The sequence below is a fragment of the Sciurus vulgaris genome, assembly GCF_902686455.1.
Source record: "Sciurus vulgaris genome assembly, chromosome: 4".
NCBI classification, from domain to species: domain Eukaryota; kingdom Metazoa; phylum Chordata; class Mammalia; order Rodentia; family Sciuridae; genus Sciurus; species Sciurus vulgaris.
Genome location: NC_136464.1, coordinates 26,747,820 through 26,773,769, shown reverse-complemented (window position 1 = coordinate 26,773,769; position 25,950 = coordinate 26,747,820). Strand labels below are relative to the sequence as shown.

General features: G+C 48.9%; 2 protein-coding genes across 6 annotated transcripts in view; both read left to right on the top strand.

Annotated features, from left to right (window-relative positions):
- The window catches only part of GBF1 (golgi brefeldin A resistant guanine nucleotide exchange factor 1), a 121,756-nt gene extending 105,427 nt beyond the window's left edge, over positions 1–16,329 (top strand). Inside the window, 26 exon segments of the mRNA XM_079137930.1 lie at positions 280–405; positions 713–801; positions 2,359–2,561; positions 3,080–3,203; positions 3,462–3,587; positions 3,857–3,939; positions 4,949–5,185; positions 5,437–5,530; positions 5,825–6,001; positions 6,321–6,385; positions 6,471–6,594; positions 6,792–6,863; positions 7,012–7,106; positions 7,331–7,404; positions 7,407–7,483; positions 10,825–11,050; positions 11,552–11,712; positions 11,852–12,098; positions 12,212–12,417; positions 13,323–13,473; positions 13,576–13,706; positions 13,903–14,004; positions 14,271–14,384; positions 14,517–14,697; positions 14,838–14,969; positions 15,467–16,329. Coding sequence (XP_078994056.1) covers positions 280–405; positions 713–801; positions 2,359–2,561; positions 3,080–3,203; positions 3,462–3,587; positions 3,857–3,939; positions 4,949–5,185; positions 5,437–5,530; positions 5,825–6,001; positions 6,321–6,385; positions 6,471–6,594; positions 6,792–6,863; positions 7,012–7,106; positions 7,331–7,404; positions 7,407–7,483; positions 10,825–11,050; positions 11,552–11,712; positions 11,852–12,098; positions 12,212–12,417; positions 13,323–13,473; positions 13,576–13,706; positions 13,903–14,004; positions 14,271–14,384; positions 14,517–14,697; positions 14,838–14,969; positions 15,467–15,747 — 3,698 coding nt within the window. The 3' untranslated portion in view covers positions 15,748–16,329.
- Positions 16,330–17,638: 1,309 nt separating this feature from the next.
- Positions 17,639–25,872, top strand: NFKB2 (nuclear factor kappa B subunit 2). 5 transcript variants are annotated; one of them, XM_079137941.1, is made up of 23 exons: positions 17,639–18,328; positions 19,614–19,708; positions 19,926–20,007; positions 20,117–20,157; positions 20,417–20,515; positions 20,596–20,747; positions 20,994–21,100; positions 21,191–21,349; positions 21,632–21,736; positions 21,863–21,948; positions 22,032–22,227; positions 22,325–22,453; positions 22,578–22,787; positions 22,865–23,006; positions 23,418–23,532; positions 23,625–23,838; positions 23,995–24,164; positions 24,292–24,394; positions 24,523–24,674; positions 24,809–24,878; positions 25,087–25,259; positions 25,395–25,506; positions 25,602–25,872. In XM_079137941.1, exons 2-23 carry the CDS (start codon positions 19,688–19,690, stop codon positions 25,724–25,726), a joined length of 2,763 nt encoding a protein of 920 aa, XP_078994067.1. In that variant the 5' UTR covers positions 17,639–18,328; positions 19,614–19,687; the 3' UTR covers positions 25,727–25,872. The 5 variants fall into 5 exon arrangements, with proteins under 5 accessions (XP_078994067.1, XP_078994066.1, XP_078994068.1 ...); XM_079137940.1 differs by having other exon boundaries at positions 17,640–18,328; positions 19,465–19,708; XM_079137942.1 differs by having other exon boundaries at positions 17,642–18,328; positions 19,465–19,708; positions 25,605–25,872.
- Positions 25,873–25,950: the final 78 nt, after the last annotated feature.

Here is a 25,950-nt window from a genome sequence, read left to right as displayed (position 1 = left end):
AGTACCCATCTGCACTCTTAACCTTCTCCATCTCCTCCTTAAGACTGAGGAGGTTGAACATCAGGGAAAATGACTGGATATTCTCTTTGTTAAATTGAAGAATCCAATTCTTGGCCAACATGAAACAATGACTGCTTACTTTGTCTTGAATTTGTCCTGTCAATGCTCGCACCCTGTAGAGGAACATGCAGATTATGGTATCTTGGAATTCCATCTCTCCTGCAGCCCTCCTTGGTTTCCCATCCTTAAGTCTTCATATTATCTTTTTTCTCTTAACAGCCGAGAGAGCAGCCATCGATGGGAAAGCAATAAACATGGCTCCAGAGGTCCCAGGCCTACAACAGCTGTTGACAGAACATGGGAAGCAAGGATGCAGTGATTTGGAAGACACTGGTGACTCTGGGAGTGAGTACTGAGTGTCCATGACCCAACTGAAAGGTGTGGTAAGGAATTAAGGGAGTGGGGCAGAGTGACCTAGGGCATTATTAAAGCAAGCCTTGGAAACTCACTGTGGTTTGCTGTGGCTTCCAGCTCAAGAGAGAGAAAACATTTGGAGCCCCCAAAGGTAGGATTTCTAGGGGTAGGAGACTAATGAAAACAAAAAAATTTCTGAGGTTCTCCTTTTCTTAGGGAATGTATCAGAGACCTTCCAAAAGTTATTATTCTGATTAAGGTCTTATGGGTTTTTTTCCTCTCTTCCTCCAATTCTTAGCTGACAAAAAGTTTACCCAGAAGCCACCTCGATTTTCCTGTTTGCTGCCAGATCCACGGGAACTAATTGAAATTAAAAACAAAAAGAAGGTATATCTGTTCATGCATATATTCCCCAGAGTCAGCCTTACCTATCTCTGTCTTGATAACCTTTGTAGGGTTTCTGTCCCAGAGGATGAGGATGAAAGAGACTCTAATAGCTCATTGTACAGCTTCCTGAGACTGGTCTTTAGGCATTTGAGGACTTAAGCAATCTCCTAGTCTCCTCTAAATGCCTTCCCTTACTCCTAAGCCATGTAGTTGAGTGATGCTATTGTTTGCCTAGCCAAATGCTAATCCAGCCCAAAGGTACTGGTAGTGATGACAGGAGCTCTAGGAGCAGCTGTCATGTGGCTCACCAAAGGCTATCAGTCATCCAGCTCTGGTGTAGTGACTGGCAATAAAAAGGAATTGACATTTCTTCTGGTGCTTTAGTAAAGTTCAAAAAACTTTTTACTTTTGGTTTTGTTTACACAAAAAGTAAACCTTTTATTTAACCCTTTCTTCCTCTTATTGCCAACCTAAATGACTTTGTCTTGTGTGTGCCCTTGCTTACAGGAACATAGGGAGCAGTCAACATGACAGTTAGTCCACCTTGACCTTCAAAGCCAGGGCCTTAAGAACTAAGCAACCAGGGCTGGAGTTGTGGCTTAGTGGTAGAGCGCTTGCCTGGCATGTGTGAAGCACTGGGTTCGATTCTCAGCACCACATATAAATAAATAAAAAATAAAGGTCCATCAACAATAAGTTAAAAAAAAAAAAAAAAAGAACTAAGCAACCAAAGAAAGAAGGGGAATCTAAGCCAAGCTATAAACAAGATGCTGGCTGTCAACCGATGCCAGGGATGGATATAAAACTAACGGAAGCCAGATGCTTTGGCACGCACCTATAATCCCAGTGATTCAGTAGGTTGAGGCAAGTTGAACTCAGCGAGACCTCTGCAACTTAGTGAGACCTTGCTCCCAAATAAAAAATTTTAAAAGGGGGGTTCAGAGGATGTTGCTCAGTGCCGCCTCTACCTCTGTCAAGTGCCTGAGTTCGACCCCCAGTACTGCAACAAAACAAAACTCAAAAAACACTAAAGAATTCTCTGGTCTCTTTCTTCTACTTTTTTCCTGATTCCCAAAATGGAGGAGGCTGTTCCATGCATCTTGAGCACTCAGAAAAGGAGTGGCAAGGAGCTCTTCAGCCACTTTTTTTTTTTTGGTACCTGGGTTTAACCCAGGGGTGCTTTACCACTAAGCCACATCTTCAGCCCTTTTTATTTTTGAGACAGGGTCTTGCTAAATTGCTTTGAGCCTCACTAAGTTTGAGGCTGGCCTCAACCTTGTGATCCTCTTTCCTTAGCCTTCGAAGTCACCGAGATTACAGGCATGTACCACCAACCCTAGCTCTTTAGCCGCTTTTAATGAAACAAGAGGATGGAGGATGGGGAGAAGTTAGGGAGAAAGCAGGGCCAATTTGACTCAGTCTTAGTTGTAGAGTCACCAAGAACCATGTCCTAGGAGCCCATTAGATAGCCAGCTGTGGGCTGTAGTGGAATCTGGCCTGACCTTGTCTGATTTAGGGGCAGAACAACTTCTGACACTTGTACTCTTTCTCTTCTAGCTGCTAATCACTGGCACAGAGCAGTTCAACCAAAAACCAAAGAAAGGCATCCAGTTTCTTCAGGAGAAAGGCCTCCTCACCATCCCAATAGATAACACAGAGGTAGCCCAGTGGCTCCGAGAGAACCCTCGATTGGACAAGAAAATGATTGGAGAATTTGTGAGTGACCGCAAAAACATTGACCTGCTGGAGAGTTTTGTGAGGTGAGGAAACTATAAGATGTGTGAAGGCTGGGGGTATAACTCAATGGTAGAATGCTCACCTAGCATGCCCTGGGCCCTAGAGTTCAATCCCTAACTCCATAAAAACAGAAAGAAAGAAATGAGAAACTAGTTGGGTGTTTAGTCTTGGAGGACAGGGCATCTCCCTCAAAGCAGTCTTAGTTCCTGCTGATGACTAGGTCACATACTCTTCCCATTATATTTGTTGAGCCAAAAAGTGACTCTAATAAGATAGTTCAGGAAGCCCCTCCATTCTGCATCGAAAGCATTACAAAGATATGAAGCAGGTTCCAGGGGCACAGGTTTCTCAGCAAGTCTGTTTGTGACAAATGCTAAAATTAGGAATTTTGTTAGGTATGACCAGGAGATTCTGTCCTTTGTCAGATCCCGTAGCCTCCTCTGTTCTATTAAGAGAAAATTAGGAGAACTGTGGCTAACAGAGCCCAATATGTGCAGTTTCCATATGCCCAGCCTCTTCATTCTGCTTCCTTTCCCTATAGCACCTTCAGCTTTCAGGGTCTGCGACTTGATGAAGCTCTCCGCCTCTATCTGGAAGCCTTCCGTTTGCCTGGGGAGGCACCAGTCATCCATAGGTTGCTGGAAGCATTCACAGAGCATTGGAGGGTGAGTCTGAATGACAAGGGTTAAGCCCAGATCAGTTTGACGACTTCTCTGACCCCCAACTAAAAATCCCAGCTCCTCTCTCCTAAGAAGCCTGAGAGTAACATCAGTGAACTTTCCATGGAAGGACCAGTTTCTTTTAAGGAGTTGGCAAAAGGTTGACCACTTTCTGGGTGGTACCAACACTGACCAATGGGTTGTAGTGAAAGGTTAACTGGCCAGAGAAGGGCATTGACACAAGCGGGGTCTTTGCTTTTTCAGAATTGTAATGGCTCCCCATTTGCCAATAGCGATGCCTGCTTTGCCCTGGCCTATTCTGTCATCATGCTTAACACAGACCAGCATAACCACAATGTTCGCAAACAGAATGCACCCATGACCCTGGAGGTAAGCTTAGGTCCCAACTCGGGCAATAGAACATCTGTCATAGCTTTGGGTATAGCAAGAAAAATATGGGATTTCCAGTGAGCATGGTGGGCAGGGTTCTATCCAGGAGAATCAGGAAAGGCTGACCAATCCAGAAGAGGAACTGGGGTGGGGAGGTGGGTTCTTTCACTTACTATTTCCTAAGTCCTATTTATCACAGACCCAGGAGTTCCTTGGGTGGGGCTTCAGCACTTGCACAAGTGGGGAAAAGCTTACTGGCCTGTCTCTAGGAGTTTCGCAAAAACCTAAAAGGTGTGAATGGAGGCAAGGACTTTGAGCAAGACATCCTGGAGGACATGTACCATGCCATCAAGTGAGTATATATGTAGAATAGGGTAGCATCTCTGTTAAGGAAAACACATTGCTTCTTTTCCCATTTTTCAGACTACAATGACCCACATGCCCTGGGACTTGAGGTGGGCAGTCCACTCTCTGCCAACTAATTTCTTCCTTAAAGAAGACTAAACAATATTGGGACTCTAGTACTATAAGCCATGGTCCAAACTGTTCCTCTGGTTTTTTCCCTCTTTTCCAGTACTAGGGATTGAACTCAGGGATGTTTTATCCCCATCCCTTTCACTCTATTATTTTTTTATTTCCTTTGGTACTGGGAATTATACTCTGGGCCACTTTACCACTGAGCTACAGCCCCAGAATTTTTTTTTTAGTTGTATATGAACACAGTACCTTTATTTTATTTATTTGTGTGTGGTGCTGAGGATCGAATCCAGTGCCTCACATGTGCTAGGCAAGCACTGTACCACTGAGCTACAACTCCAGCCCCCCAGCACTTTTTTGGTTTTTTTGTTTTATTTTGAGAAAGAATCTCACTTAGTTGCTCATGCTGGCCTTGAATATACAACCCTCCTGCCTCAGCCTCCCAAGTCTTAATGTTTTGAGTGTATTGCTAAGGTTCATATCTGAGGCCTCCCACAAGTTAAACATGTGCTGTATCACTGAACTACATTCCCAGCCCACACTGCCCCTCTTAAGTGGGGTATCATACCCCATTTCCTGAACCTAAAGCAGCTGGGTTTTCCCATTTAGCATGCAAGCTATATTCATTCTCTGACTAGTAGATAGTTCAGGATGGGCACTGGAGGGTGAGGCTTGGGTCAGAAGTCAGAGTCAGAGATGGGACACTTAGTTCTTTACTGTAAATCAGAAAAGTAGAGAGAATCATTTATCCTTTCACACCCAGAAAAAATATGAGATCTTACTACAGAACTGAAGGCCCCGCTTAAAGACAGGCCCTTGTCCTAGTTTGGTCCAATCAGGTTCACAGCAGTACCCTTACTACTCCTTACCTTATCTCCTGACAGGAATGAAGAAATTGTGATGCCTGAGGAGCAGACAGGTTTAGTTCGAGAGAACTATGTGTGGAATGTGCTGCTTCATCGAGGAGCCACCCCTGAGGGCATATTCCTACATGTGCCTCCTGGCAGCTACGACCTTGACCTCTTCACCATGACCTGGGGCCCTACTATTGCTGCTCTCTCTTATGTCTTTGACAAAAGCCTTGAAGAGACAATTATTCAGAAAGCCATCTCAGGTTTCAGGTAACCCAGCTTTGGCCTTCATCTTCACCTCCTCTTACTTCTCCAAGTGAACATGTAGCCTCCAAGCCTCTTTGACTCCTGATCTTACTTTCCTTAGAATGAGGTTCCTCCTGAGTTTGTGAAGGCAGGCTGAAGCTTAGAAAAACTCAGTCTTAAACAGACTCAAAGTTTTTTTTTTTTTTCTGGGACTGATTGGGGAAGGGCTGCCTGCTCTTACAGTGACTCTGTTTCTGGGATGTGTGACATTACAGGAAATGTGCCATGATCTCCGCCCACTATGGACTCAGTGATGTGTTTGACAATCTTATCATCTCCCTCTGCAAATTCACAGCTCTCAGCAATGAGGTGAGTAGGGGCAGAAACTGTACTTGGATTTTCAAGGAGGCCATGGGTCTACCCTTTTTTGCTTATCTACACCTATCACTCAACCACACCAGAATTTAGACCATTTTTGTTTTGCATATTCTGGAATAAGAATAGTGTCACCTCATGTAATAGGATGGAAGAGGAGATGCAAAAGTGGTTCCAGGTTAGCCATTATCCCCAGTATTACAGGTGGGAAGCAGAAGGACCCTGGGAACCATAGGCCTAAGAGAACCTCCTTTTGAGACATTAGCCTCTTCTCATCCTGTTTTCCAGTCTATTGAGAACCTGCCCAGTGTATTTGGAAGCAACCCTAAAGCTCATATTGCAGCCAAGACAGTATTCCATTTGGCCCATCGTCATGGTGATATCCTGCGGGAGGGATGGAAGAATATCATGGAGGCCATGCTGCAGCTCTTCCGAGCCCAACTGCTACCCAAGGCTATGGTGGAGGTAATTCTTGGTAGACTCGTCAACAGTAACAAAGAAAGAGCCTCAGCATTCTATGCTGTTCATATATATTGAACTGGTTGAGAGTAGCACTGGGCCTGATACCTGCCAAAGCTCCTTAGCAACATCTCAAATGTAATACCACAGATCTTGGGGGCAGCTATAAAGGAAGACTGGTAGAAGCCATTGCCAGTCACCACTTGGAAGGGGTACAATAGTGTAGGGGCAGAGGGCTAAAGGAAGAAAGCTAGAGAACTTTACTCAGAGGGCAATAAATATAAAGAACATACGGAAAGAAATTATTCCTAACCCGCTTTCCCAGGTAGAAGATTTTGTGGATCCCAATGGCAAGATCTCTTTACAGCGGGAGGAGACACCATCAAACCGGTAAGAGAAGACCAGAGATTGAGGACTTACAGAGGGAGGATCAGAACTTTGGGACTTACCAGGACATGTACTCCTTTTCCTACAGAGGAGAGTCAACAGTACTGAGCTTTGTGAGCTGGCTGACATTGAGTGGTCCTGAGCAGTCCAGCATGCGGGGCCCATCCACTGAGAACCAAGAAGCCAAGAGAGTTGCCTTGGACTGTATCAAGGTAACTTCCTGCTCATTCCTAGTGAGAAAGCCTAAGCCCTTCCCTACTGGATAAATGTGGCCCTGTGAATGGGAGAATAGAAACATTCAGGACTTGTGACCAGGGTGACTCTACCCTGTCTCACTGGCTCTTAAGAAACATTTTCCTTCCTTTAAGACCTTTGTTACACACCCCACTCTCTCTTGCATTCCCTCTAGCAATGTGACCCAGAAAAGATGATCACAGAAAGCAAGTTCCTCCAGCTGGAGTCACTGCAGGAACTCATGAAGGTAAGAAGGAAGAAAAGAAAGAGATGGAAGGACTGGCTGGGTCTGGAAGGTGTGACAGGGCAGTGGTATATGCTTTATTTTCTGCTGGGGGAGAGCCAGTGGTGGCCCTCTCCACCATGTGTACTTTCCTGCTATTGTTCCCCTCCAGGCTCTGGTGTCAGTAACACCAGATGAAGAGACATATGATGAAGAAGATTCTGCTTTCTGTCTAGAGATGCTACTAAGGATCGTATTAGAGAACAGGTAGGAGAAGGCAGGTGAGAGCAGTCTTTAGGCAGACCTTGGGTTCATGGGATGGAAGCCATCTTGCTGAGTGGGCTCTGGAGACAATAAGCAGTAGGGGGATGTTTGCTCACCATAGCTATCTGCTTACGGTATGATACCAATAAGCCATGAAAGACTTAGGAGACTTATTGCCCAGTGGCTCCTCCAACTGAGATGATCCTCATCCCTTATGTTCTCTGCAGGGACCGTGTAGGCTGTGTTTGGCAGACTGTTAGAGACCATCTATACCACCTCTGTGTCCAGGCACAAGATTTCTGCTCCTTGTGGAACGGGCAGTGGTTGGGTTGCTGCGCCTGGCTATTCGGCTATTACGGAGAGAAGAGATCAGTGGCCAGGTAAATAGTACATCTGGGAGGGTGGGTAGTTACACAAGGGACTGAGGCCACAGTATCAATTTTGAATACAGACAAAGTAGTCTATGACAGAGTATAAATGAGCCCAGTGACTAATCATAGGGCTGGTGCAGACTAACAAGTAGTACTGGAAGTAAGCCTGGAGTGGCCTTTGGCATGAAGCTAGTGTCCTGTACCTCTGTAGGCTCCTCTGAGTCTTCTTTTGCAGAATTGGACTGCTGCTACTTTGTAATGTTCCTAGCCCTGTACTTGGTTTTCTGACCTTGCTGATTTCTTGACTGAACTACAAAAACAAAACAACAACAACAACAAAAAATGCATAGAACCAGTGAGTTTAAACACAACACAAAAGTTAATTATATTTCCACATGAACATATAGAAGGTAACATTTTAAAATTCAATACCTCTCATAAGTGCTGTAAATAATGTGATATACTTAGATGTACATCTAATAAAACATGTATAGGATTTGTATGCTGAAAATTACAAAATGCTAATCAAAGAAGACCTAAATAAATGAAGAGGCTATACCATGTTCATGGATTAGAAGACTTAACATAGTGAAGCTCTCAGTTCTTCCCAAATCAGTAAGTCTGATGCAGCTCCTATAAAAATCCCAGCAAGGTTTTTTTGTAGACATAGACAAGCTTATCAAAAATTTAGATGGAAAGCCCTAGAATAAAATGAAAGGAATCATTCTTATCTGATACTAAGAATTTATTCTATAGCTATGATAGTCAAGAATATGTAATATGGTAGAGGAATAGATACATAGATCAATGGAACAGAAAAGAAAACCCAGAAATAAACACAAATATGTTCAACTGATTTTCTTACCAAGATATAACAATTCAGGGCTGAGTTATAACTCAGTGGTAGAGCTCTTGCCTAGGATGTGTGAGGCACTGGGTTCGATCCTCAGCACCACATATAAATAAATGAATTAAAAGTTCATCAATAACTAATAAAATTTAAAATAAAAATAACTAAGGGCTGAGGATATAGCTCAGTTGGTAGAGTGCTTGCCTTGCATGCACAAGACACTGGGTTCAATCCCCAGTACCACAAAAAAAAAAAAAAAAAAAAGACAACTAAAAATTAAAAAAAAAAAAAAAAATATAATAATTCAATGGAGGAAGGATAGCCTTTTCAACAAATAGTGCTGAAGTGACTGAAATCCATGGGAGAAAAAAAAACAAATGAACCCAACCTCTTACTTTGCAGAAAAGTTAACTAAAATCAATCATAGATTTAAATACATAATGTAAAACTATAAAAGCTTTGAAAACATAAGGAAAATCTTCAGGATCTACACTAAAGAGTTTTTACACTTGACACTAGAAGCACAGTCTATAGGAGGAAAAATTGATAATTAAATTTCATCAATATTAAAAACTTTTGCCGTAGGAGAGCCTGTGTGAAGAGGATGAAAAGTTACAAACCATTAGCAATATTTGTAAATCATATATTTAAAAAATAGCTGGTATGTAGGGATGGGGCTGTAGCTCAGTGGCAGAATGCTTGCCTAGCATGTGTGAGGCACTGATTCCATCCTTGGCACAGCATGAAAGTAAATAAATATATAAAATAATTGGAAAATAAGATTGTTCCTCTTAAAAAGAAAAAAAGGCTAGTATCTAAAACATAGAATCTCCCAAAACAACAGTGACAAACCAATTCAGCCAGAAAATGGGCTAAAGATAGGACCAGACATTTCACTGAAGAAGATATACAGATGGCAAATAAAAACACATTAGCCATCAGGGAAATGCAGTTAAAACCAAAACAAGACAAAACTACATACTTATCAGAACAGTTGAAGTAAAAAACAGTAACAATACCAAATGCTGACAAGAATGCCAAGGAACTGGATAATTCATACATGGCTGGTATAGATGTAAAGTAGTATAGCTACTCTGTTGGCAGTTTCTTATAAAACCAAATGTGCAGTTATCATACAACCCAGTCATTGCATTCTTGAGCATTTATCCCAGAAAAATGAAAGCTTATTTTCTCATAAAAACATGTACATGAGTGTTCATGAAAGTTTTATTTATAATAGCCAAAAACTGGAATCAGCCTAGATGATTTTCAAAATAAACTGTGGTACACACATACCATGGAATACTGTTGAGCAATTTAAAGCAACAGACTATTGAGTGATACATGCAGTAACTTGAATGATCTCCAGGGAATTAAACTGAGTGAAAAGCCAAAAGGTTATATACTGGGGCTGGGATTGTAGCTCAGTGGTAGAGCACTTGCCTAGCATGTGTGAGACCCTGGCTTTGATCCTCAGCACCACATAAGTAAATAAAGGTATTGTGTCCTTCTACAACTGGAAAAAAAAAGGTTATATACTAACCTAGTGTGTGGTACACACCTGTAATCCCAGAGATTCAGGAGGCTGAGGCAGGAGGATGGTAATTTCAAGGACAACCTCAGCAACCTAGTGAGACTTTGTCTCACAATAAAATAAAAAGAGCTGGGGATGTAGCTCAATGGTAAAGTGTCCCTGCGTTCAATCCCTAGTGCAAAAAAAAAAAAAAAAAAGCAATATGCTATATAAATCCATTTGTATAATATTTGGATTTACAGAATTTTTAGAAGTTAAGTACAGATTACTAGAAGTTAAGAATGATAGAGGGGCTGGGGCTGTAGCACAGTGGTAGAGCACTTGCCTAACGTGTGAGGCACTAGGTTCAATCCTTAGCACCACATAAAAATAAATGAATAAAATAAAGGTATTGTGTTCATCTATAACTTAAAAAAAGAAAAAAGAATGAGGCTAGGAATAAGAGGAGATGTATAAAAGCACCACATGAGGGATCTCCTGGTATAGAAACTGTTTAGCATAGCTTGACATTGGTGGATACACAAAACTATACAGGTAGTAGCTGGGTGCAGTGGTGCATACCCATAATCCAGCATCTTAGAAGGCTGAGACAGGATGATGGCAAGTTCAAGACCAGCCTCAGCAACTTAGCAAGGCCTAAGCAATTTAGTGAGACTCGGTCTCAAAATGGGTTGTGGATATGTCTTAGTAGTAAAGTGCGCCTGGGTTCAGTCCTCATTACAGGTGGTAGAATCTGATATACACACACATACATATGAATACAAGAAAACTAGGGAAGTACAAATAAGATCAGTGGGTTGTATCAATATCAGGATCCTAGCTGTGATAGAAGAGAAGACCAGCAGCAGTGCCTCAAGTTGGGTCCTAGCTAATCTCCTCATTGGCCTAAAAAGGCTGATGGGGAAGGAAACTAGACAGGAAGCAATGTGCCCCCTCCTCATTTCCTACTTCCTACCCTCATCCCAGGTGCTGCTCTCCCTGCGCATCTTGTTACTGATGAAGCCCAGTGTGCTGTCCAGAGTCAGTCACCAGGTTGCATATGGGCTCCATGAACTTCTTAAGACCAACGCAGCCAACATCCACTCCAGTGATGACTGGGCCACCCTCTTTACACTGCTGGAATGCATCGGCTCAGGAGTGAAGCCTCCAGCAGCTCTGCAGGCCACAGCCAGGACTGATGCACCTGATGCGGGTAAGCTCTTTCCCAGAGAGCTACTTCCTGATGCATAAACAGCTATAGCCCCAGGAGTTGGGACAGGAAAATAAAACACAGGTTATTGCCATTACAAATTAAACATGCCTGGCTTCTGCCATCTGCTTCCAGAATTTCCAGTGCCCACTTGGCCAGTACCCACAAGTTGAATCACATGGAGGCAAGCAGACCAGCCAAAAGTCTATGAAGCAGGCTTCCTATTATCCTGAGGACCATTTTCCCAGAAACTATTCTCACCACCATCCACTTTCCCTGACAGCTGTTACTAGATGTCATCAGAAGCCCAAATTAGCCTGTTCCCCTATATGGTCAAGAGAGAAGCTGTCCAGGCCTTTGCCCTCTGATGACATGGCTGAAAATGAGCCAGGCCAGAGAGAGGGAAGGCCAGACCCTGAAACCTTTCTTCTGAGAGTCTAAATTATCCTTTGTCCCAGTGTCCCATTTCTACTTTATCTCTGCCCTTCTCTCTGCCTGGCTTAGGGGCCCAGTCAGACAGCGAGCTCCCATCCTACCATCAAAATGATGTGAGCCTGGACCGAGGGTACACTTCTGACTCAGAGGTCTACACAGATCATGGCAGACCTGGCAAGATACACCGATCAGCCACAGATGCTGATGTAGTCAACAGCGGTTGGTTGGTGGTGAGTGAAGAGGGTATGGGCAGCGGCTGAGTCTTCCCTCCCAGTCCTGTGAGAAAGATTCCTGGTCCTCTGAGAGGGCATCTAGGGGTGAGTAGAGGTCAAGTCTGTATCCCCAGTTTGTACCCTATGTACTTTGCAGGTGGGAAAGGATGACATTGATAACTCCAAGCCAGGATCAGGGCCCAGTCAACCAGGCCCTTCACCCCTGGTCAATCAGTATAGCCTAACAGTGGGTCTGGACCTGGGGCCACATGACACTAAGTCTCTGCTTAAGTGTGTGGAATCACTATCCTTCATTGTGCGTGACGCTGCCCACATCACCCCTGACAACTTTGAGCTGTGCATCAAGACTCTCCGCATCTTTGTGGAAGCCAGTCTGAATGGCGGTGGGTCACCTGGTGAATGGGCAGTGGGGATGGCCGTGCAAATATACAGGGGAAAAGGGCAGAAAATCTCTGCCTGTAACTATGGAAATTGATCTAGGTCTGACTCTGTTCAGGGTGCAAGTCCCAGGAGAAACGTGGCAAGAGTCACAAATATGACAGCAAAGGGAACCGCTTCAAGAAGAAATCTAAGGAGGGTTCAGTGCTTCGGCGGCCTCGAACCTCCAGCCAACATGCCACTCGGGGCGGGCACAGTGATGATGAGGAGGATGAAGGCGTGCCTGCCAGTTACCATACTGTGTCTTTACAGGTCAGTCAGGACGTAAGTATGGCACCCTTTCTTCCTCTCCTCCCATGCACCTGAGACTGGGAGACTGGTAGGGGCCAGGGAAAGCCAGAGCTGAGAGGAATGGTCTCTGTATCTGCCCAGGCCCTCAATTACCACCTCCACAATATTCCTCTTGTCCAACACCCCCTGTACACCTTTGCTTGCTTATTTTTAAATTAAGGTTTTATTTATTTTTTGAATAGGTAATATATGCACATGGTACAAAATTCAAAAGGTATAAAAGGGTAAACTGATAAAAGTAAGTTGCCATTCCATTCCTGACCCTAGCCACCAAATTCCCCTCACTAGAGGCAGCCATGGCACCAGTTTCTTGTCTGTTCTTCCAGTTATTCTGTGTCTATTCAACTCTTCTGAGTTGACTTTATGTCACTAAATAAATGGAGAAACAATTGCCTTAACTAGAATAACTAGAAAAGTGATGAAAATGCCCCAGCACTGCCAAAAAGAACACAGAAAAGAGTGATGAAAATAAAAATTATTAAATTTGGCCACACATTGTTGCCCAATGAAAGCCTCTGAGCCAGAGTTTGCTTTATTTTTAAAATGAGATTAACAAAAACAAGGCTTTCTGAGTCATTGGAAAGTGTAAATAGAATTGAAACAAAAATAACCTTTCTTGCTGTGATTCCATGTTGTTAAACCTTAGTCTACACGTCTCCTAAAGTCTGTTCTACCCTGAGTAACTCCTGACTCTAAGAAACAACGAGGACTGGAGCAGCAGCCCTTCAAGTTGAGGCAAAGGGAGTAGCAAAAAGGGCTGGAGTATGGCATAACTGGTGCTAGGGGCCCCTTGAGGACTCAGTCAGGGACAGGGGTTGGGGGAGGGGGGTCCACCAGACCTAACCCCACTCATATCCTGCCCTCTCCTGTGATCCCAGTTGCTAGACCTGATGCACACTCTGCACACACGGGCAGCCTCTATCTACAGCTCATGGGCAGAAGAGCAGCGCCACCTGGAGACAGGTGGCCGGAAGATCGAAGCTGATTCAAGGACTCTCTGGGCCCACTGCTGGTGCCCTTTACTGCAGGGTAATCCTGGGGGAGCAGGCAGGGTAGGGCAGAGATGATGCTGGAGCTTGGGGAGCACAATACCAACAGCCTGAAGGATCCTGACCCTGCTCTTGCTCTCAGGCATTGCCTGCCTGTGCTGTGATGCCCGGCGCCAGGTGCGGATGCAGGCACTGACCTATCTACAGCGAGCACTACTGGTACATGACCTGCAAAAGCTAGATGCCCTGGAATGGGAATCCTGTTTTAACAAGGTAGGACTTCTTACCGTTCTTAAAATTCAAATTGTAAGGCAAGAAGAACTATGTAACCTGAAGATCCCATACTATGTATACTCAGCCTATGTTGTACCTTCTTTGCTGTTCTGTGCCCATCCACCCAGTGCTGGTTTTCCTTGAGCAGACCTGCCAACTGACCTGGCTATGGTGACATCAGATATTTACTCTCCAGGTACTATTTCCTCTACTGACCAAGCTCCTGGAGAACATCAGCCCAGCAGATGTGGGCGGGATGGAGGAGACCCGAATGAGGGCTTCCACGCTGCTTTCAAAGGTACTGTTCACTACCCAATACCTTCTACTCTCCCCACACCTGCATTTTTCCCAGGGGGGAAGCCAGGGCTTTTGGTAGGACTTGGTACCCAGGAGCCCCAATATGGAGACTCAGCAGGACCCAGGGATTCAGGATGATTCTGAATTTCACAGCAATGTCTAATCTAGGATTCCTATGCAAGATGGGGCAGGTCCACCTCCCAGCCTTGGAGAGGGGTGCAGAGGGCTCCTACACTACCCTTGGCTGAAGGGGCTGGTGGACCATAGGTCTTTCTGCAGCACCTATCTCCACTGCTGTCACTCTCCACCTTTGCGGCCCTCTGGCTCACCATTCTAGACTTCATGGACAAGTACATGCACGCAGGCTCCAGTGATTTACTGGTATGTTCTACCCTAGCTCAACTCCCATTGCCCTCTTCCTTTCCCACCTGCTGGGAAGTCTTGCTGTCACCTCTTTGGCAGCTGCCTCCCCATGCCTCTTTCCTATTCTCATGATCCCGCTGCTGCCTGCAGTCAGAGGCCATCCCTGAATCTCTAAAGAACATGCTTCTGGTGATGGACACAGCGGAGATTTTCCACAGTGCAGATACACGAGGAGGCAGCCCCTCTGCCCTCTGGGAGATCACCTGGGAGCGCATCGACTGCTTTCTGCCACACCTACGTGATGAGCTCTTCAAGCAGACTGTCATTCAAGGTAGGGGCCCCAGCCCAGCCTTACTAGAGAGTCCTCAAAGCTGAATTCATTCTCTGTGCCCTGGGAAGACTGATAGTAGACAGGCCTCTGCTAGAAGAAAAGCACTAAGAGTGACCATATATATTCTCGGCCTACCCCAGACCCCATGCCCACAGAACCTCATGGTCCCAAATCTCTGGCCTCAGCCCACCTGACTCCTGCTGCTGCTGGTGACCCGAGGACACCTGGACATCCACCTCCCCCAGAAATACCCTCAGAGCTGGGGGCATATGGTGAGTCCCTCAGGGCTAGTCTATTGAGGGTTGGACAAGAAGCAGGAGACCTAAGAGGAGGCCCAGTGTGGCTTGGGATTGCTCTTAAGCACTGACTGGGAGCCAGACAAAGGAAGTAACCCAAGAATCCTGTTTCCCTGCTCTTGCTCTGAGAAATGGCAGGACCAAATAAGCCATGCTTAGCTGGCTGCTTCAGATGATGAGGTTTAGAGGAGAGGGCTAGGTCAGTGGGCTGAAATGAATAAGCAAAGGCTGCCTTTCAGGGATTCTAGTAAAGATCAGACCAAAATTAACCTGATGAGAGCTACAGCAAAGGAGGCAAAGGGTAGATATAAGGTAGCCAAATACTGGAATAAGTTTTGAGGAAAGACTTCTAACTTTTTAGACTGGGAGGCAATTTGGAGGAACCCAGCTGGTTTGGTAAGCCAGCTAGGGAATGTGAGAGTTGTCCCTTGCCAATAAGAGTCTAACTGCAGCCATCTTGATTTTTTTCATAGACTTGGAGAAGCCAGAGGGCCCCCGAGCCACCAGCAGCAGCTCCCCTGGATCACCAGTGTCCTCTAGTCCCAGCAGGCTTAGCCCTACCCCAGATGGGCCTCCCTCTCTGGCTCAGCCCCCACTGATCCTGCAGCCCTTGGCCTCCCCACTGCAGGTGGGCGTGCCACCCATGACTCTGCCCATTATCCTCAACCCTGCACTTATAGAGGCCACCTCTCCGGTTCCTCTCCTGGCTACACCACGCCCCACAGACCCTATACCCACCTCCGAGGTCAATTAAATAAAGCAGGTCCCTCAGAGATCAGAACCAGTACATCCCACCAGACTACTCCCAGCCCTGCTTCCAGCTGTCTCGGGGCCATAAACTTTTCAGGCCCAATCCAAGTTGCTGTTGCTACCACTTGGATTGGGAAATTAACTTTTATAGCCTTTGCTGGGACCCCCATCAGACTACGGGACCTTCTTCCTCTTCTGCTTTCCCTTCCTGAGGGTCCAACCTGAGAGTACACTCAGGTATCACCTGTAGTCTCTGTCTCCAGCCGGGCAGCTCAGAGTAGGCACTGTTATATCAACCCCACAGTGCCCACCTTGTGCCCCTCCTGCCCAGGTCAGCCATTGAGAGCCAAGCCCAACCACTCTGCACTTTGTTTCCCTCTCCCAGCCCATTCCCATCAGCCCGGGGCCACCTCTTCCAATTCTTCCTCTTTTATTAATTGGTGGATCAGTTTGAAGAGTTGATTGGTACCATGGAAGGTGGGCAGGTGGGGCTGGATGAGAGGACTGCCCACAGGAGCATGTACATATGGAAAACAATGACAACAAATGGACTTTTTATGATGTAATAAATGTCTTAGTACCAACACTACTGCCTTCCCCTCCAGTTTCTTTCTTGAGCTTGTGGGTCAGGGCACCATGTTATTGTGATGTGCAGGGCTTGGGCCTTGGTGAACAGAGGTAAAGTGAGGCTAAGCCTACCAGTAATCTGGCCCACCTGATCAGACATCAGTCAGATGCCAGAACTGGGGTCAGGATTCCTTCACCACTATTGCTGCCCACTACCACTGCCACAGCACTGTGCTCTTAGCAGAGGTGCCAGGGGCATGGGCAGTTCTACATCTTCTCCAAGAGATTTTGGAGCCGTTCAGATTTCAAGATTAAGGGATGCTCAGGTTATGCAAATATTCCAAAATCAAAAAACCTCCCAAAATCTGAAACACTTCTGTTCTCAAGCATTTTGGATAAGGGATACCCAATCTGCATATTTTCATCCTAGGGTTGTTGGGAGGGAAGAATAAGAACTTATACTAATATACTCTTAACATTTCATTTGCTAGCAAGAGGAAGAGGAAGAAAAGTCATAGGAAATGAAGAGCCCAAATCAAGAACCATAATATTTTCTCTTTGTACTAATACAAGTCAGTAAATTGCATCCTTAAGAAGGTTAGAGATCGCCAGGCTATCTCTACCACTCTTAAGGTGGTAGCCTGTTTCTCTGGCTGGTCAACCTCATATATCTCACTAGAAGCTACAGAGAACCAGGTGAGGTGAGGTGGCACCCACCTATAATCCCAGTGGCTTGGGAGGCTGAGGCAGAAGGATCACGAATTCAAAGCCAGCCTCAGCAAAAGTGAGGTGCTAAGCAACTCATTGAGACACTGTCTTTAAATGCAATACAAAATAGGACTGGGGAGGTGGCTCAGTGTTCAAGTGCCCCTGAGTTCAATCCCCAGTACCCTCCCCTGCGCAAAAAAAAAAAAAAAAAAAAAGGTCAGAGATATGTTGCAGGAGTCAGGGACGTTGCAAGAGGGCCCAGAAATGGTCTGTATTCCACTACAAGTCTAAGAGGACCAACTCCTCCTCCTCCTCTTCTAGAAATGAAGATAACGTAAGGCACCTCCTAAAGAGAAACACTTCAACCAGAGAGGTCCTACCCCTGAGTCGGGCTTGGTGAATTCCTGTCCTTATCTTTTTGCTGCTAGACGTGTTCAAGTAAAAGTTACAAAGTATACAAGAGGTCATTTCCTACATCAGAGAAAGACTGAACTATTTAGATTTGGGATTATCTTTTCAATTCTAATATTCTTGACCTCTGTGATGGATGAAAGAGGCCTAAATGTCCCAGGTAAAAACGTCCTTTCCCCTTCCCCAGCACAGAGTTCCAGAAGTCAGGTCAGTGTGAAAACCTGGCCCGCTATGAACCTGCCACGTAGATTAAGTTTGGGGCCCAGTCCCTTCTTAGGACTGAGAAGAGAGTACAAGAGGAGGAGCCTTTCGGGGCCTGTACTAAATCTCCTAGTAACTCGAGAGAGGCCGCCAGATGGCGCCCTGGGACTGACCACAGGTCAACTTCCTTCCTCCTTCCCTAACTTCCCAGCAGTCCGCCTGGCTTGGGGCGCGGACCGGAGTGCTGGAGTCGGCCGGCTTCCCCTCGGGGTTCCCTAGCTTTGGAGGTAGCCATGCGTTAGGAGTAGCAAAAGCCAAGTAGCAGCGGGAACTCTCAGCCGTGTAGGGCAAGCCTGGGAGGATGAAGAGAACCAAGCCGCGGCCCTTGGCTGGGAGAGGTGCTGGTCACAGCTCGCGCCAGGTGCACCGTCACCCCGAATCCCGCCCAGCACAAACCTTTCTCCTCTGAGAAGCGTGCCTGGGTCGCTTTTGGTTGGCTGCTCGAGTCCTGGAGTTGAACTTCCAGCCAATGAAAAAGGGCATGAGACGTGACGCACGGAAACGTCACGGGAATTCCCCCCCTCCCGGGGGCGGAAAAGGGGCTTTCCCCGCTGGAGTCCGGGTAACAGGAGCGGTGTCTCCACCCGTCCGAAGCGGGTCGGACGCGGAGAGTAACCGGAACCAGAGCCGTCGCCACGGTGAGTGGCCGGGTTAAGACCCCTGGGTGGTTAGGATAGCAAGGTGGCAGGGAGGGGCATTAGGTCACCGAGTCCCAGATCCGGAGAGCAGCAAACGCACACATTCAGAAAGAGTGGACACGAACAAAACTCACAGGTACACGTCGACAACCTTGTTCAAAGATACGCGGACCGGCACCTATTCTTATATTTATGTAGGCATGAATACAGCAGTGTCCATACAGTCAGACTCGCACACACATGCACAGGTAGACATGCTCACCTGTGCACCAGTTCCTGGACACACACCCTTCATTCACAAGCTCCTAAACATGCCCATTCGTGTCTTACACATCTAGCCATGCACTGACATTTACCCACACCGAGAAACTCGGGAACTCACCTATTTAGATTGCTCACTTGCACACGCATGTTGACACCCTGCACACAACATGCATCTGAGCGCTTGGACCGAAATACACTTGTATACCTGTGATGGAGACACATACATGTAGTACATTCGGCTGTGACTGGGGTCGGGGGTGTGCAAGGATCGGCCTGGACACCAGGAGCAGGTGAAGCTTGGGAATCCAGGCAACTGAGACATTCGGGGAGAGGGAGAGGAACCTATCCCAAGGAGACGCCTTTCCCACACCCCGCCACCCAGTCACATACTCGGGGCAGCACCCTAGGGCCCCCCCACTGGGAAGAACCCCCGCCTACAGGTCATTCGAAGAGGAGGCCTTTCGACAGCAGGAATGTCCCCCCAAAAGCCCCTGGGGTGAATCAGCCGTGGCCTCCCTCTTGTCAGAAAATCCCAAGGTTACTCCAAGCCAGAGGAGCGCGGGGACGGGGAGGGGCGGACCTGGACCCAGATTGAGCCTCTCGGGCCCCTAAAGACCTCCTGTCCGCGGCGCCTGCCCTGGAAGGAGGAAGAGGCCTAACCCTCACCCGGGCTTGCCTGGTTCTTGGTGCCCTTTGCGGGTGGACAGGCAACCGGCGCCCACAGCCTGTGAGAACCTCCCGCCCCTCCCGCCTCGGGGGCGGGACCAGTGGCGTCATTTCCAGGCCCGCCCCCTCCGGCCCCGCCTCCTCTGGTATTTTCGGGACTTTCCTAAACTGCTCTAACTTTCTGCCCCTTCCCCGGCCCTGCCCAGCTCCGGATCTCGCTCTCCACTGGATCTTACCCGCCACACCCGGACGGGCGACCGGAGGAGATCGGACCCTCCCCCAAATCTGGACACCCCTTTTCCGCCCACCCCATCCTGATTTGTTCCCTACCCACCCCCCTCCACACACACCTTAGGCGGGAGCCTAAAACTCTGAGAAGCAGAACCAGGGGCTGAAGCCAACAGACAGAGCCGGGCCTAGCCCAGAGACATGGACAGTTGCTACGACCCAGTGAGTCACGCTGCCTGGCCTTTAAGGCAGCCGGTGCCCCCTGTATCTGTCTTTCTGCCTGAGCCGCTCTGTTCCTTTATACCAGTATGTCCTCAGATTATCTCAGCCCGCCTGTCAGTCTGATCCTCTATCTGCAAGCTGCTTGGGTTTGGAGCTGAGAGGTGGAGGGTTGTAGGGTGGCCCAAAATCAGCCACCTTTAACCTGTCTCCAAACCAGGGTCTGGATGGCATTGCTGAATATGATGATTTCAAATTCAGTCCCTCCATTGTGGAACCCAAGGAGCCGGTCCCTGAGACAGGTCAGTAAGTCACCTGACCCCCCCTTGTGTTGGAGAAGGAAGAGCATGTTCCCTCTGCCTGGAGAACATGCTAGGAGATCCTAGTTTAACAAGGTCCCTCTGTCCCCAGCTAATGGCCCCTACCTGGTGATTGTGGAACAGCCTAAGCAAGTGAGTAGCAAAAAGGATGGTATGGGATGGCTTCAGCTTTGGGGGCAAGTGGGGTAGTTGTAGGTGGATGACCATGGGACCCAAGGGTCAGTGTCTAAGAAGGCCACTGTAGTTTGGATGGTGGTTGCTGCTGATCACAGTGGAATGATTCTGGTTCAGGGTAGAGAAAACTGATCATTGTGGTCACTGCTGGCCAGAGGTATGGCTACTTGGGGTGTTCTCTCCTGATCACAATGTCACTCTGCCCTCGGACTTTCAGCGAGGCTTCCGATTTCGATATGGCTGTGAAGGTCCCTCCCACGGAGGCCTGCCAGGTGCCTCCAGTGAGAAGGGTCGGAAAACCTATCCCACTGTCAAGGTAAGCCAGGATGATGCTGGAGGGTGGGCTAAGAGATAGCATGTCCAGGGGCATTACTGACAGCTCTCTTCCCTGCTCAGATCTGTAACTACGAGGGCCCTGCCAAGATTGAGGTGGACCTGGTAACACACAGTGACCCACCTCGTGCTCATGCCCACAGCCTGGTGGGCAAGCAGTGCTCAGAGCTGGGGGTCTGTGCCGTCTCTGTGGGGCCCAAGGACATGACTGCCCAGTAAGTGTCCCCTAGCCCTGGCCCACACTGAGATGTCCTCTCAATGCCTGCCAATCCTAGGCCCCAGCCCACTTCTGCTGCTTAGCATCTGACAAAGGGGAGAGGCTTAGGTTGGCCCCAGAACCAGAAGGCCCAAGTATTAAATAGAATAACTTCCTTGAGGAAGTAGGGCTATGTTGAGCCTGGCAGTGAGGAGACTGCCTCAGAAGCAGGCATGGGCAAAGGCCTCGGACTCCTCCTCCCCAGATTCAATAACCTGGGTGTGCTGCATGTGACCAAGAAGAATATGATGGAGATTATGATACAAAAACTTCAGAGGCAAAGGCTCCGCTCCAGGCCCCATGGTCTTACAGGTATGGGTGCAGTGAGAATCATGGAAGGTGCTCATAGAAGGAAGAGGGAAGAGAAGGAGTGTAGGGATTAAATGTGTGCTCCTTCCTCAGAGGCCGAGCGGCGGGAGCTGGAGCAGGAGGCCAAAGAGCTGAAGAAAGTGATGGATCTGAGTATTGTGCGTCTGCGCTTCTCTGCCTTCCTTCGAGCCAGCGATGGCTCCTTTTCCCTGGCCCTGAAGCCAGTTATCTCCCAGCCCATCCACGACAGTAGTGAGTGTCCTAACTGCCAAGGGTGTCAGCCTGGGTGCCAGAGGGACCATGAGGGGCATCCTCAAACTGTGGAGTCAAACAGGCCTTGGTTTGAACCTGGTCCTGCCACGTGCTGAATGACCTTGAGCAAGTCATTTCCCCTTCTGAGTGTTGCTTCCATCTTTGGTAAATGAGAGGACACTAGTAATTCCTGCACTTCCTGGGTTGTCAAGATAATAACCATAAAGCCCCTGGCTCCATCGGTGTGGCATTATGTCAACTAATCTATTTCCCACCTCATAGAGTCTCCAGGAGCCTCAAACCTGAAGATTTCTCGAATGGACAAGACAGCAGGCTCTGTACGGGGTGGAGATGAAGTTTATCTGCTTTGTGACAAGGTGCAGAAAGGTGAGGCTGGAGCCCAAACTGGGAGTTTGGGACATTGCGTTTTAGACTGGGGATCAGGGTAGGTCCAGGATAAATGGCTGTGAAGATTACCCAGGAACTGTGGCCAAGCTTCACTTCTCCCTGTAGATGACATTGAAGTTCGGTTCTATGAGGATGATGAAAACGGATGGCAGGCCTTTGGGGACTTCTCTCCTACAGATGTTCATAAACAGGTACTCAGGGACCAGGGCCTGGGCTGGAGGATGAACTAGGCAAAGGCCTCACTGACACCCTGTGTTGTCCCCCACCCCCTCAGTATGCCATTGTGTTCCGGACACCCCCCTATCACAAGATGAAGATTGAGCGGCCTGTAACCGTGTTCCTACAACTGAAACGCAAGCGAGGAGGGGATGTCTCTGACTCCAAACAGTTCACCTATTATCCTCTGGTGGAAGGTGGAACTGGGCTTGAGGATCCCATAGGGCTGGGCTGGGCTGGAGGTTTCCCAGGAGGTGATTTCTAGGAGCCAGTCTGAGGACTTTGGAAAGAAGAGACCCCAGTTATGACCCATGAACCAGAAATTTAACATTCGTTTCCCTCTGCCCCCAGACAAGGAGGAGGTGCAGCGGAAGCGGAGGAAGGCCTTGCCTACCTTTTCCCAGCCCTTTGGAGGTGGCTCGCATATGGGAGGAGGCTCTGGGGGCTCTGCTGGGGGTTATGGAGGAGCTGGAGGAGGAGGTGAGGGGTAGTGGTGGCGAAGGGGTGTGGTGCGGGAAAGGGTAAGGGCAAGAGAAGTGATGGGGGAAGAAACTGGGGAGTCCTGGCTGGTGTCCGCTCCCCACAGCCCTGCCTGTACCCACAGGTGGCAGCCTCGGCTTTTTCCCCTCCTCCTTGGCCTACAGCCCCTACCAGTCCGGCGCGGCACCAATGGGCTGCTACCCGGGCGGCGGGGGCGGAGCGCAGATGGCCTCCTCGGCGCCCGGCATGGATGCTGGGGAGGAAGCAGCAGAGCCCAGCGCGTCCCCCGGGAACCCCAAGGGCGAACCACAGGCTCCCGAGGCGCTGCATCGAGGTATGGCTCCGAAATGTGAACGGTCGGGGCGCCGGGGCTGGAGACTATTCCGCATCCACGTCCCCTGTCGCCCCCAGCTCGGGAGTACAACGCGCGCCTGTTCGGCCTGACGCAGCGCAGCGCCCGAGCCTTGCTAGACTACGGCGTCACGGCAGACGCGCGCGCGCTTCTGGCGGGACAGCGCCACCTGCTGACGGCTCAGGACGAGAACGGAGACACGTAAGCGGGTAGAGGGCGGGTGGAGGCCGGGCTTCCTAGGGTTGGGGGCGGATATACCACGCCTGATGCACGGTCACGGTGTGGGAGCAGGAAAGGGATCTGCAAAGAGCCGGTCCCTGGAGTTTAAAAGACCAGGATTCAGCTTCTACCTTACTATTTACTAGTTCTGCTCAAGGTACTTATCTTTTCCAAACTTCAGTTTTGTCAACTGAGGAAGGGACACAATAATAGCCATTATCAACCTAAAAAGGTGCAGGGAAGAATTAAGTTCAAGTACATCGATGTCTTTGGAGATGTTCTGGGTTTAACAAGCCCCAGCTAGGGAGATTAAGAAAGAAGTGGTGGGGTTTTGAGAGCACAGGATCCGAAGTGGCTGGGCTTACTAGGCCAGAGTCGCTCCTCAACCCCCAGGCCGCTGCACCTGGCCATCATCCACGGGCAGACCAGTGTCATTGAGCAGATAGCCCATGTCATCTACCATGCCCAGCACCTCGGTGTTGTCAACCTCACCAACCACCTGCACCAGGTGAGGGGGCACCTACTGGTGAGGGAGTAGCAGTTGGAAAGCAAGTGGGTCTAAGCTAGGGTGTGCCTGGCTCACCCTGCCTTCTTCCTCAGACACCCCTGCACCTGGCAGTGATAACTGGACAGACAAGGGTGGTGAGCTTTCTGCTGCAGGTGGGTGCAGACCCTGCAATGCTGGATCGGCATGGAGACTCGGCCATGCACCTGGCACTGCGGGCAGGTGCTGGAGCCCCAAACCTGTTGCATGCACTGCTGCAAAGTGGAGCTCCCACTGTGTCCCAGCTGTTACATATGCCTGACTTTGAGGGTAAGTTTCCCCACCAACTCCTGACCAGCAAGGTAAAGGTGAAGACCAATGAGGATGTCTGACAAGTGGATATGAGGTGCTGAAATTGGCTGGTCAGGACTGATCTAGGGGCCACTTCAGAATCACAGCCATGGACTGAGTATCCTGCATTCCTAGGCCTGTACCCTGTACACCTGGCAGTTCGTGCCCGAAGCCCTGAGTGCCTGGATCTGCTGGTGGACAGTGGAGCAGAAGTGGAAGCTGCAGAGCGGCAGGGGGGCCGAACAGCACTGCATCTAGCCACAGAGATGGAGGAGTTGGGGCTGGTTACACATCTGGTCACCAAGGTGGGAATGAGGACTCTGGAAGGGGTGGAGCCAAGATTGTGAGAGGAATTGAGAATGATATTAAGGTGTGTAGGAATGGTCAGCCAATTGGACCATGCTGGGTCACCCACTTTCTTGTACCCCACAGCTCCATGCCAATGTGAACGCCCGCACCTTTGCCGGAAACACACCTCTACACCTGGCAGCTGGACTAGGATCCCCAACCCTTACCCGCCTCCTTCTAAAGGCTGGTCAGTCTCACCCATAGAGGCATATCAACAGGGCAAGGGGAGGAAAAGGGTGCCTCCCAGTCCCCCCACTTTATAGTCCTTAAGGTGGGGCCCCATCTTCCCTCTGGATGACTGCCTTCCTCCCTCAGGTGCTGACATCCACGCAGAGAATGAGGAGCCTCTGTGCCCACTGCCCTCACCTCCCACCTCTGGGAGTGACTCAGATTCCGAGGGGCCTGAGAGGGACAGGCAGAGCAACTTCCAGGGCCACAAGCCTCTTGACCTCACTCGCAGCACCAAGGTAAGGCTAGCCGGGCACTGGAAGTAACAAAGCACCAGACACCTCTCAGGCTTGGGAACGGGACCCAGAGTATGGACTTCAGGATAGCTGGGCTTAAGGACAGGGGTGGGAGGTAGTCAAAGCTGTCTCCCCAGGTGAAGACCTTGCTGCTAAATGCTGCTCAGAACACCATGGAGCCCCCCCTGACTCCTCCCAGCCCTGCAGGTAAGGTCTTCCCAGGCATTCTCAGGCCCCAGAGCCATCTTAACAGAGGTCTTCTCCTTCAGGACCTGGGAAGGAGGGCTCCCCTTTTCCACTCCCATCTTCCAGTGGCCTTGACTGTTAGGTTTCCAGGGGGAAAAACGGTGTCCAGGTATTTGTCTCTGCCCATCTCTGGAGGTAACTGACATGTTTATACCTGTGCCCCCCTCAGGGCCAGGGCTGTCACTCGGAGAGACAACCTTGCAGAATCTGGAGCAGCTGCTAGATGGGCCAGAAGCCCAGGGTAGCTGGGCAGAGCTGGCAGAGCGGCTAGGGCTGCGCAGTCTAGTGGACACATACCGGAAGACAGCTTCACCCAGCGGCAGCCTCCTGCGCAGTTACAAGGTGGGGCAACCTGTACCAACCCAAGCACCCAACTGCTTTCCCCACCTCTGAACCCAGAAGATTCCTTGGCCCCTGAGCTCCGCACCCTAATACCCTAAGCATAATTCAGATCTCCTGTCTCTTCCTTCTCTTCAGCTGGCTGGTGGAGACTTGTCAGGTCTGTTGGAAGCCCTGTCTGACATGGGTCTAGATGAAGGAGTGCGACTGCTGCGAGGTCCTGAGACCCGAGACAAGCTGCCCAGCACAGGTAAAGGGGGCCACCTTGGAACATGGATCTGGGCCTGGACGTTGGGAGGCCCAAGGCCTTGACTTGCTCCTGTTCCTTTCCCTGTGTACCTCCAGCAGAAGTGAAGGAAGACAGTGCATATGGGAGCCAGTCAGTGGAACAGGAGGCAGAGAAACTGGGCCCACCCCCTGAGCCACCAGGAGGGCTCTGCCATGGGCACCCCCAGCCTCAGGTGCACTGAACTGCTACCTACCCTCCAGCCCTCTTCCTGAACTTCTCTGTACAGCATCCCTATCTAGTCCAAATCTTATTTAACACCCCATGCCCACAACCCAGTTGGAGCAAATAAAAGATTCTCTGGGAGGACCCTCTTCCCAACTTATGGCAGTTCCCAGTGTGACTCTAGTCCCTGGAACCAGCTTCCTAACCTGGCTCCAGGTCAACAAGAAGAGGAGACCCAGCCAG

Bases quoted from the DNA above. Each gene is read 5' to 3' on its own strand.
- NFKB2 (XM_079137941.1), top strand. From the start codon at position 19,688: ATGGACAGTTGCTACGACCCA. The intron at 20,158-20,416 runs GTGAGTAGCAAA...TCGGACTTTCAG, and splicing joins TTGTGGAACAGCCTAAGCAA to CGAGGCTTCCGATTTCGATA. The intron at 20,516-20,595 runs GTAAGCCAGGAT...TTCCCTGCTCAG, and splicing joins AAACCTATCCCACTGTCAAG to ATCTGTAACTACGAGGGCCC.